Below are 12,083 nucleotides of genomic sequence, written 5' to 3' on the forward strand. Positions count from 1 at the left end.
CTTCCTGGGCCTATCCCTCCTCATGGGCATAGTTAAAAAAAAGTGAGTTGCGGTCATACTGGTCCACTGACCCAATTCACCATATGCCATGTTCTCTGCCTCCATTGCCAGGACATGATACAAGCAGGTACAGCACTACACAGTCCTAGGGCACACTTACACAGGGTCTCAAAAGATGAGTTGGCCATCACATTTTGAGAGACCCTAATCTGGAACATTTAAAGTTTACAGTTTATATAAAAGTGCAAAAAAAAAAAATATAAACAAAAAAATATAAAAACCACAAAAAAATATAAAAATAAAAAGCCAAAAATGTAGTTTTATTTTTCTTCTCTCTCTATTGTTCTCTCTCTATTGTTCCAGATATGGTATGTCTTACTGTTAAACTGTAATGTTACTTTGTTTTATTGTTAACCATCATTTGCTGAGCGGTTATGCCATTCAACTGCAGGTTTATTTATTCTGACAGCAAAAGCGTTTGCTCTCACTGTAGGAGGTGATTTCACCACCACAGTTAAAAAAAAGAGCATATATGCTGAAGCATGGGGGCAGGGGGGGAGGAGCGATTTGCTACTAACATTAAGGGTGGATTGCCCCCATGCACTGGCATATATTTTTAAGGCACAGATTGCGTTAAAAATGTTTTATTTTTACTATGTTTTATTGTATTTGCTTTGCAGGTATGGTACGTCTTATGCCGCGTACACACGAGCGGATTGTATGGCGTACTTAGTCCGTCGAAACACATTTCAGCGGACAATCCGCTCGTGTGTGGGCTTCAGCAGACTTTTTCAGCGTGCAGTCCGGAGTACTAAGAATTTCGGTTTTTCCGAAATTCTGTCCGTCGTACTTTGGTTTCAGTGGACAATACGGTCGTCAGTATGCTAGTTGGACGGACTAAGAATGACGCATGCCCAGAAAGGATTTACAGGGCTTTGCTGTGTCTTGGACTTCCTATTTCTAATCCCGTCGTACGTGCTGTACGTCATCGCGCAAGCTTTCGTCGGACTGTTTGGGTATCCGTGTGTGGTCAAGTCCGTTCAGTGGAAAGTACGACGGACTGTCCGTCGGATTGTATGACGGACTAAGTACGCCATACAATCCGCTCGTGTGTACGCGGCATTACTGTGATATTGTAATGTTACTTTTTTTATTGTTAACCATCATTTTCTTAGCAGGTATGTTATTCAGCTGTAGCACTGATTTATTTATCTTGATAGAAACAGTGTTTGCTCTCACGATACGTAAATCAGTGACTCCAGAGCTGTAGGAGGCGATTTCACCACCATAGTTAAAAGAAAAAGGTGTATGTATGCCCATCATAAGAAGTGGGTGGATGAAGGGCGGTATTTTAATGGTGGGCATACCCACCGATCAATCTCTTTTTTTTTGTTCAGCCCACAGGCTGCATGAAAAAAAGAACATTAGAATATATGCCCAACAAGGACCAGCAACGTACTGGTATGTTGCTGGATTTTTAGTGGTTATACCAGAATGATGCCTGCAGGTTTAGGTATTATTCTTTTCAGCCAGCGGTTGGCTTTCATATAAAAGCAATCCTAGTGGCTAATTAGCCTCTAGACTGCTTTTACAAGCAGTGAGATGGAACGTCCCCCTGCCCCACCATCTTCCATGTTTTTTTCTGGCTCTCCTGTCCCAACAGAGAACCCTAGAATGCAGCCGATGGTTCCGCCAGCTGACCATAGAGTGGATGAGAGACCAGAATGGCTCCAATCATCTCTATGGCATAAGAAACCAGAAGCTACAAGCATTTCATGACTTAGGTTTTCCCGGATATAAACAGTGCCATTGGGAAATTGGGAAAGCATTTTATCACACCAATCTTTGTGTGGTCAGATGCTTTAAGGGCAGAGTAGAGATCTAGGGTTAATAGACCCCAATTTTTTTTTTAAAAAGAGTACCTGTCACTACCTATTGCTATCATAGGGGATATTTACATTCCCTGAGATAACCATAAAAAAATATATATATATATGAAAGGAAAAGTTTAAAAAAAAAACCCCAAAAAAAACCTCTGTCCCCCATGCTCACGCGCAAAGACAAATGCAAGCGTCGGTCTGGTGTCATATGTAAACAGCAATTGCACCATGCATGTGTGGTATCACCGCAAATGTCAGAAGTCATTTTAGCAGTAGACCTCATCTGTAAATATAAAGTGGTAACCTGTAAAGAATTTTAAAGGCTTTTAAAAATTGATGTAGTTTATCGCTGCTACACGTTTGTGCACAATTTTAAAGCATGTTGTGTTTGGTATCCATGTACTCGGCATAAGAACATCTTTTTTATTTCATCAAACATTTGGGCAATATAGTCTGTGTTAATGTATTAAAATTTTAAAAAGTGTGTTTTTTCCCAAAAATGCATTTGAAAAAGCGCTGCGCAAATACTGTGTGAAAAAAAAATGCAACACTCACACTTAATCTGTAAGGTATTTGCTTTAAAAAAAATATATATATAATGTTTGGGGGTTCAACGTAATTTTCTAGCAAAAAAAATAATTTTTTCATGTAAACAAAAAGTGTCAGAAAGGGCTTTGTCTTCAAGTGGTTAGAGGAGTGGTTCAGTTCACCCCCCCCCCCCCCCATGACCCCTTTTTGGAAAGTAGACACCCCAAGCTATTTGATGATAGGCATGTTGAGTCCATGGAATAATTTATATTTTGCCACAAGTTTTGGGAAAATTACAAACCTTTTTTTTTTTTTTTTTTTTGCACAAAGTTGTCACTAAATGAGAGATTGCTCAAACATGCCATGGGCCTATGTGGACTTTTGATATGGCAATACCACATGTGTGAGACATTTTGGAGCCTAGCCAATCATGGCCTTCAGGCTTTCTAAGGACGTAAAATGTTGATTTCACTTCCTCACTACCTATCACAGTTATGGAGGCCCTGAAATGTCATGAAAGCACAAAACCCAGATAAATGACCCCATTTCAGAAAGTAGACACCCCACGGTATTTGTTAAGAGGCATGGTGAGTATTTTGCAGCTCTCATTTGTTTTTTGAAAATGAAGAAAGAAAAGAAAAATTATTACAAAGCTTCCTGTGAATGGCTACGCAACACTCAGCTTGCCTCGATTTTGTTTCAGCAGTAGACTGGATGTCCCTGCAATGCTGCCGGAACACATTGCTGCATATTGTATGTGCCTGATGCTACATACAGTTATACAGCACTGACAGTGGGCACCAGTATTAGTAAAGGAAATAGTTTGTTTAGGCAGGCTTGGCCCAAACAAACTATTTCACGTAAAAGTAAACATTGAGTTAGGCTTTATGGACACCTTTCATGAGTAAAATATTGGGTCGGCCGGTCAGGGAATTCCTGTGAGATGTCTAATACAAGGGCATTCCCATGCGCATGGTGTTTTGCATACAGTGGCGACCAGGCATGCACATACACGTGCACATAGGCAGTTACCGCAGGTGTCAGCCGACCTATTTAAAGGATGCTGATGCTCATGCCCATGCTTAGTGCTGGTCGATCTACAGCTGTTCCTGTGTCCTGCTTGCGTTCTGTGATTAATCTCTGTTGTTGACTTGGCTTATTACTGACCTGACCCTGGATCCTGCTTTCTCTTCTGTCCACCTGTTTCTGACCTTAGTTCTGCTCTTGACTACATTCCTGCCTATGCTTCTGTACCTTGTTGCCTGATCGCTGCCCTGGCTATCCCTGTGACCACGTTTCTGTTTCCAATTTGGCTCCATGTTGCTTCTGAGTGCCTACCCTAGCTGTCATCTACATCAGCTCTAATCTTTACAGCATGTTCAAGTCGTAAGCTTGCTGGGAGCCCTAACAAGTCGCACGTTCAGAACCAGCGGTGCATACGGACCTTGACTGGCCCATCCTGCACAGCCTCTGTTTCTGATCTGGGGCCCTGCCAGACCATCCAGGCCTGCATTTCCTACTGCAAGTTCTACTATTAACAACTGTCAAAACTTGTGTTCCTCCTGTCCCTCTGCACCATCTGCTCAACCTTCAGTGGGGCCTGAGCTAGGGATACAAGAGCCCAACCTCGTCATATCAGTCTCCTACACAATACGTGACACTGCCATTGTTAACTTCTTCTGAAAATGCCAGTTCCTTGCCTGTCATGGGGAACACATGGCTTCACCAACCACCTGAGCCACTGATTTGAAAGAACTGCGGTGAGTATGCTCAGAGCAATGTCATCACATCCTACATCTGCATAGTTGTTCCACATCATCGACTCAGAAAGTCCTGAAGCCACTTTTTCAGCACGGCAGCAAAGCAAAAAGAAAATAGCAGGAGCCAACCATAGCAAAGTCAGCCTATATAATCATCTCATGACAGATTTCCTACAATGATTGGTTGCTGTGGGATAGTGCACACCACTAATCTTTACCCCTAATTTAGCTTGTAAAAATAATAATATAATTACATTTATAATCACTTTACTAATCTGCTCTGACACATGTTTATATATTTCAGACTATCTTAAATAAACCAAAGATCACAGTTTAAGTCATTTAACAAAAACTTCAGTCTCCAGCTCAGAGAATGTAAGTGTAAGATTTGTCCTATCCTACTAGGGACTATGTACCGTAATTGTTTTACACTACACTTCTACAGCCCATTAACAATATTGCTGTAACACAATCTGCCTGAATACTTCCATTCTATTGATTCCTGTGAATACACAGCATATAAAATCTTTAAGTTTAGGAACTTCTTCACCTTCTCATATAACATAGGTGTATAAAAGTACACTAACAATTGGGTTTGGGGAAGTCATTGGTTTATTAAGAAAAAAAAAAAAAAAAACTTTGACCAGCCCAACCACATCATGCGACTCAATAATCAAAAAATTGTAATTCACTTTATATTGCTCTATGCAAGAAAACATATTTATTAAATTTAAAGAGCACAATCCACTGAAATGTACTCATCTAAAGAGGATTAATGGTGACCATATATCCAAATTCAAAATAGTATACAATAGTATGGCTTAGCTCCAAAACGTATTAGAATTGGCAACCCAACTCTGGATTCACGCACTTGGTAATGCACTTGGTCAATGCCATGGCACTTGGTAGGCTAATGTTGGGAATGCTTTATCACCACCTCCGTCAGGAATTTGTGAATCTATAATGTGGCATAGATTTAAGATATACAGTATATCCTTCTAGTCGACTACCTAGGCGCAGATGTGCATGGGTGTGTGTATATGGTATTGTTTTTGTTAGCACACAATGAACCAGTTGGCATTTACTGTATATGTAAAACACATATATAAAAAAACCTAGCCACATCATAAACAATAGCAGTTTGTTAGTTACCTTGTCTTTTTATTTTGGATATAATATGATGAATATCATGATCCTGCCAATTGCAGTAGGGTGGTGGAGCAGTATGTCTAGTAGCATGTCTCATATAAAGTAGCTCAAAGCAGTACTAGGGTATTATAGTGAATCCATGAACTACAGACCTCACCAAATTACATACAAAAAAGAGGCTGAAGCAGCGTAGGATAATATATAAAAATCATATGTCTTATTCCCCCAGCATTGTGAAGTTTTAGACATTTTTAGACCTTTACAAACTTCCTCAACCCACAAGACATGGGGATAAGCATACTGGCCAGACTGGATCCTATAGTCAATAATTATCATTCCCAACAATATCATACTGGCACAAAGGATGTCTGCTGAATCCACAGGCTAACATGTTCATTATAACAGTTCAATTATACTCTTCGGTATAAGTATTGAAATACTGATATGGTCATTCATTGCACCTAGAGCAGTGGAGGTCAATGCATGATGCATAGGGAGCCTCAACTGCAACCCCTGACATTGCCACGGGGTCGCACATTTGTTGTATATAATGCTAAAGAAAACTGTAAACTACAGAATGTATTGTATAAGAGATAGTCAGAAAGAGGGGACATGCTATAGGAGTGATTAGAGACTGGGAGTATACTGCAGTGTATAGTCAGAGATTGGGGACATGTTAATGAAACTGCAAGAGATTATTGTTTTTAAAGCCCCTTTACAAATTAGGGTTTCCACTCATGTCTGTTGGGTTTTAAGGGCCACACAACAAGTAAACAAGGGCTGCATGCAGTTCCTTGGTTGCAGGTTGGGCAACAGGGACCCAGAAGCTCCTTTGAAAGATTATTTTCCAGGGCTGGGTAGTGGTGGCTTTCAACTACTCATCATGGTGATGTAAACATGAATCTACAGTTCTCAGTATCTGTTTGAAGGATGCCTTGGTGAAGGCTGTTCTAGGGGTTTGGTTTGGGGTGCTACACTTTGTAGTGAGAGGAGAGTGTAATATACACCTTCTATTACCCAGACTTAGCCTCACAGCAGTGTGAAGATGGCCAGGGATTAGCCCGTTAAAAAGGTAGTCAAACGGAGCATATATCATTTTAAGTACAGGTAGTGTGAGGGTCTTATTGTACTTTAGGCATGATTCAGTTAATTCAGTCTAATCACAGGCCCCAAACTTTCAGAAATTTGTTAGGGTGGCCTGACTCTCACAAGTGGCTTGGGTGCCAAGAAATGGTAAGGGGGGTTCAGTTTTTTCCCCAATACTTATTATATAGTTTTTCTGGCATAAAAGTAAAATAGGTCAAAATTGGTGCACTCTTCATTAGTCGGACCAAGGTCTGTTACCAAACCCAGTAGGCAGAATTTACATTATTTTATTCTTACCTTGATAGAGTACCCTTACTATTTTACTCTTACCCTGATATAGTACCTCAACATTTCACTCTTACTCCAATAGAGTACCTCTACTATTTAACTCTTACCTTGATAGAGGACTGCCATGTGTTTGCTTAGGGACCACAGGCCATACAGAGTGCACAGCTTCCTCAGGACTGGCTGCAGGGAGGTGGGAGTGCTGGAGTCATGGGTGTAATCATAGTATTTCTGTAGTACTGTGTGTTCAATGAATGCCAGGGCCAATGATCGACAGTAATAGACCTAAAAGAAAAAAAACATGGTCTTGATGTAATTGGTGAGAACATTCCAAATTACAAGCGGAGTACAACTATTTGCATAGGACATCTAAAAAGACAAATATCAACCTTTGAGTACTGTATAAAATGGGAAATTAATCATGCAAGGCCAATATAGTTTATATGGAAGTACAGTGATTGTAACTTGTGTAACATGTGTCATGAATGGAAATTCTCTGATTAAAGTTCGAAGTCTTAAATAATTTGGTTCAGGAAATGATACAGCTGGAAATATTTTGTAATAAGTTTAAAACACAGTACAAAGTAAATGCCAGTAGGACATCCACACTGCCTACACAGCCTGTCTTGCTGTACAAAGAACCCAAATGGATATGGAGGAGCAGCCACATATCGGGCTGTAAGGATAGACAACCCCCTTTTCAATACTGATCAGGAGGTGCCTTGTTTATAAGGACCAGATCCCCAAAAGAATTAAATGTTTAAAGCTATACTCTAGTCAGACATGAAAATGTTGTAGTTCAACTGACTCAGTAAGGAAAACCTACCTTCTGAACAGGCTAATCCCAAAGAAGAGGAGTTTGGGTAACCCCTGAAATTTAACTAAAAAGAAAGAATGGATATTACTATATCTGATCGATTTTCTGATCCATCCCTTTGGCAAACTTTTATCTATTACCCTTAAAATAGAACGTGCTGCAGGTATAAAGTGCAGACATTTTTTTTTGGACCGATTCTTAATCAAATGCAGGGAATGTTCAAATAAGCTCACTAACTTGGTAAAGCAGCTTCCAGAACAAACAAGCCTCCCTCAAAGGTACCAAAAAATAAACTTGTGAACAGACAGGAATGGGCACTAAACCATGATGTAAAAAAGTCTAAAATTATTACAATAATCAACAAATAAACTATAAAAATGTATTTTAGGGGCGACAACACTTCTGTTTCATCAGAGCTTGGAACAAAGGAATGAAGTCTTGAAAGGACTCAAAACAATAACTTTAGGAACTGCGGCCTGACCACAGTGTATGCCCGGAGTTTAAATAGACTCTCAGAGTGACTATAGTTACTTAAAATAGATCCCTCTAATTCAACGTTTGGGTCCTTTCAGCTTTTCATTTCTATGTCCCAAGCTCTAATGAAGATGGAATGCTGCTGCCCTCCAAAACACGCTGGCTGTCTTTTATGGCTGAATTGTAAACTATTAAAACCTTTGTGGACTCTTTCACTGTACGGCATGGCACTCTTTTGTGTATATTTACATTTTGTGGCATTTGGACATGGCAATTAAAGCAGACGGAGGCACAGCATAGGTAGGTAAATATATGGTGTCATCAGCATACATGTTGAAGTAGAGAAGGCTCCCAAGGGACCAATTACTACCTGACTATTGTTTCTTGCATCAAAATCATTGGTGGCTTTCTGCTTCTCTTGCTGAAGTTTATGATAACTCTCCCGAAGAAGGTAGCACACCAGCCACCTGTAAGCCGCCAAAGGAACTAGAAAATAAGAACACAAATCGTCATAATCGACAAATAATATGTAACTCTATAGGAAATTTTTTTTTAATTTTGATAATGTTACACAAAACTTTTAGGGCTCGTTCACATGCTGATCGCACTGCCACGGGTATATACTAGGAGCAAATGGTTTTGATGCGCCAATGATTTTATTTTTTCCATCTTTTTAAATGTGCATCTTTTATTAAAATTGTGCCTTCTGATCTTGACATCCCTGTTCAGGCAATATCTAATGGTGTGAAAACTGCTCCTGCTTTCTTACCCTGCCCCATGTACCCCTGGTGGAGACTACAAGTGACTATGTCAACAAACATTGTGCAGACAGAGTCCACTGTAGACATTATTGGGAAACCACTTCAGAACAGAGCAATAACACATAGCTGACACTGGAGCAAGTGCATGTAGACAGGAAGGTCTGGAGATCACCTATGTCAGTCAACTATGTCAACTATGGATTCTTTGTTTCTAGCAAACGAATATGGCAATGTCACCCCTATAAAGTTGTGTCTCTGTTCTGTATACAATCCCAAAGGTGTCGATCTTTGTGAGCTGGTGTGCCACTCAGCCTAATCCATAAGTTAGGAACTATAGCTGGTGAGTGTTTTTTTCTACCTTTAGCAGCCCCTATTTCCTTAAGGCAAGCACAGGTCTATGGGTTGCTGTCATGTCTTAGTACACAATGCTATAGTTTCTGCCCAAACGGCCCCCTGACTTAGTGTAGAGAACAGGAAAGGGTACTTGTAGTCTAGGCTGGTCAGGCAAGGGTCAAAGGGCTGAAACTGGTTGCATAATGCAGAGAATGGTTCTGAGGTCAGGGCAGGCAAGGGACAAGTGTGATCCAGTAAACTGTTCTGAGGTCAGGACAGGTAGCAGGCAAGTGTAATCCAGTAAACAGTTCTGAGGTCTGGGCAGGTGGCAGGCAAGCAGGTAGCCAGCAATCATAATCTAGTAAACGGTCCAAATTCAAGGAAATTTTATTGATAGGGCAAGTGTAGTCCATTAAACTGCCTGATGTCAATGCTGGCAGCAATCTGAAAGAGTAATCTAAGTTCAAGGCAGAGGTTCCCAACAAGGAAATCCATGATAGATTGACAGGCAGGGACACACAAGGCACAACTGGTAGAGAACCGTGAAGCAAGAATCTATCACAAGCCCAGAACCCTGGGCTTGTGATGCTAAAATAGAGGGCTGCAGTCAGTTAGCCTAGAGGTTTAGGCACCAGAACGCTGTGGAGGAGGTGCTGCGCCACCGGCCAGTGAAGAGGGAGGAAGCAACGACCACAGATCTGGACCCACTGCACTGCAACAGAGATGCCAGCCAGCCAAGGAGAAGACTACTTCTGACTCCTGTCAATAAAAATAGGGGGCGGCAGGCAACAGAGTAGGGTCATGAGCCTGACTCATGCTCCTGACAGCTGCACATTCTGATTATATGTTGTTTCTGTAAAAGAAAGGATTTATTGCAGAATGTAAATATCCTTTTGGCTTCATGACAACCACACTTGGGCCACAATTGTGAATTCTTGTATTTTACCCCTAATAAAAAAAAGAAATAAGAAGCAACCAACCAGACTAAAATTCCCTAGATTGAGGCTTAATATTGCAGCAAAATAATTTTTTTGTATTCTGGTGCAAAATCTGGAACAGCTATGCATAGAAACCAATCAGCTTCCAGTTATTTTTGTCAAAGCTTAACTGAACAAGCTGAAGTTAGAAGCTGATTGGCTACCATGCACAGCTGCACCAGATTTTCCATTCTCAGTGTTTTTTTTATATTGCTAGTAAGCATAAGCAGACTTTGTCAGATATGGTTGACTACAAACTATAGACCCTTTACATTCTCTGATAAAGTCAAACACATACAATTTACATGGTAGCCAGAGACCATGTTATTTTTGCTTAGAATGTAAGTGACATTAATGGAGTTTAGAGCAATGTTTTTATTCATGGCACAAAAGGGCGCCTGCTTTTTACTTAAAATAGCAGTGTTATTTGGTAATGCTGATGTGGGCCCTTTTGATTTATTATAAGAGTGATTTTTTATGATGGGCCCCATTAAAGTTTTCCTTGTGTAGACACAATGAGTGAGTCACATGCAATGTTTACATCTTGACTCCTTTGACTTCAGCCCTGAACTGTTGTTTTTCTACTAAGTATAATTGGTTTTCAGGATTAAATCTGTAGCGTGGAATGACTTGTTAACATCTGTGATTCCTTAAATAAATGTTAGAGAAAATGATAGTCACAGTGTATTCTGATCTCCTATATGTGAACTAGCACTTCAAGGAACACAGAACTGTTCATATTATAGAGGTATTTAATCGACATTAATTGAAAAATGGAAAAGTCTGGAAAAATTGTTCTGGCCTAGCGAGGTACTATTTGTGAAAGAGCATATTCTATTAATAAGTAGAACTGTAAACAGTAATTTGATCATTTATACAGTGCAAACATATTCTTTAGCAGTTCAAAGAAACAGTGGAAGGTTCACATCAATCCTTGTAGAGTTTGCAGTATTATGCCTTTAAAGGAAAAGCAACACAAGGTCTCATTGACTTTGGCTGCCCATGCTATCTGGCAGGTGAGCCTGGATCACAAGACTTACTGAACAGAATAATACATCTTTTGGCAGGTAAGACACATATTTATTTCACTGAGTATGTAGCAGTTTGCTTGTGAATATTTCTGAACTATCCTCAATGCATAAAACTGCTGATACCAGGTTCTTTTGGGTCCCAGAGAGATATGTGATGAGTTGATTCACTGATTCATTTATAACCGTTTCCCCTTTATTGGGTGATTGCATATTTTGTGAACAAAAATGAGAACTGTGACTCTCTTACAACCTTTAACCTCATGGGAGATCAGTACACAAAAGATATTTTATACAGAGCAAAACATTATATCCCATCCCCATAATACACTAATCGGACACACCTTTATATAATGGATATACTGTAGATGTATAACTGAGAAAAACTTAAAGTGTCATTAAACCCAGTTTATGACAAACTCTCATTACAGGTTACATAAAAGAGTGTGCATACTCACAAAGCCAGTAACGCATTCATTTTGTGTAGAGTGAAATATCCCTGGTTGATCCTGCCTTCAGCTGTCCCTCCCATCTTTTCTGTGTCTCCACTGCAGGCTGAGATCACTGTATTAGTGTCACGAGTGAAGCCAGATGGTGTTAGCATCAGTTAGCATCAATCCCTGACAGCTTGAGATTGCTGACCACATATTCACTAATACTTCCACACACACACACTATACACATTGGTGTATTTAGACTTTGTGCTGCCCTAGGCCTGACTAAACTTGTGCACCCCCTAATTTAAATATGACGAACCCCTTCCTGTCAATGCCATACCTCTTTCTGTTTAGAACCTGCCCAGTCATCTTTGAGGGAGGAAGACAGAGAGGGACGTCGTGGGAGGAGGACAGAGGGAGGCCGTGGGATGAGGGCAGAGGTACGCTGTGGGAGGACAAAGGGATGCCATGGGCGGAGGACAGAGGGACGCCGTGGGCGGAGGACAGAGGAACGCCATGGGCGGAGGACAGAGGGATGCCGTGGGCGGAGGACAGAGGGACGCCGTGG

General features: G+C 40.6%; 1 protein-coding gene across 3 annotated transcripts in view; it reads right to left on the reverse strand.

The window, feature by feature from the left end:
• The window catches only part of ACOX3 (acyl-CoA oxidase 3, pristanoyl), a 172,265-nt gene that overhangs the window by 10,882 nt on the left and 149,300 nt on the right, over positions 1 to 12,083 (reverse strand). For all 3 annotated transcript variants that reach the window (XM_077477850.1, XM_077477851.1, XM_077477852.1), the window contains exons 14-15: positions 8,350 to 8,465; positions 6,799 to 6,973 (exon numbers count right to left, since the gene is read on the reverse strand). In XM_077477850.1, coding sequence (XP_077333976.1) covers positions 6,799 to 6,973; positions 8,350 to 8,465 — 291 coding nt within the window. The remainder of the gene's footprint in view (positions 1 to 6,798; positions 6,974 to 8,349; positions 8,466 to 12,083) is intronic.

This window comes from Lithobates pipiens, unplaced genomic scaffold, assembly GCF_037356315.1.
Source record: "Lithobates pipiens isolate NorthernLeopardFrog02 unplaced genomic scaffold, aLitPip1_a1.2 Scaffold_13, whole genome shotgun sequence".
In the NCBI taxonomy this organism is placed as follows: Eukaryota; Metazoa; Chordata; class Amphibia; order Anura; family Ranidae; genus Lithobates; species Lithobates pipiens.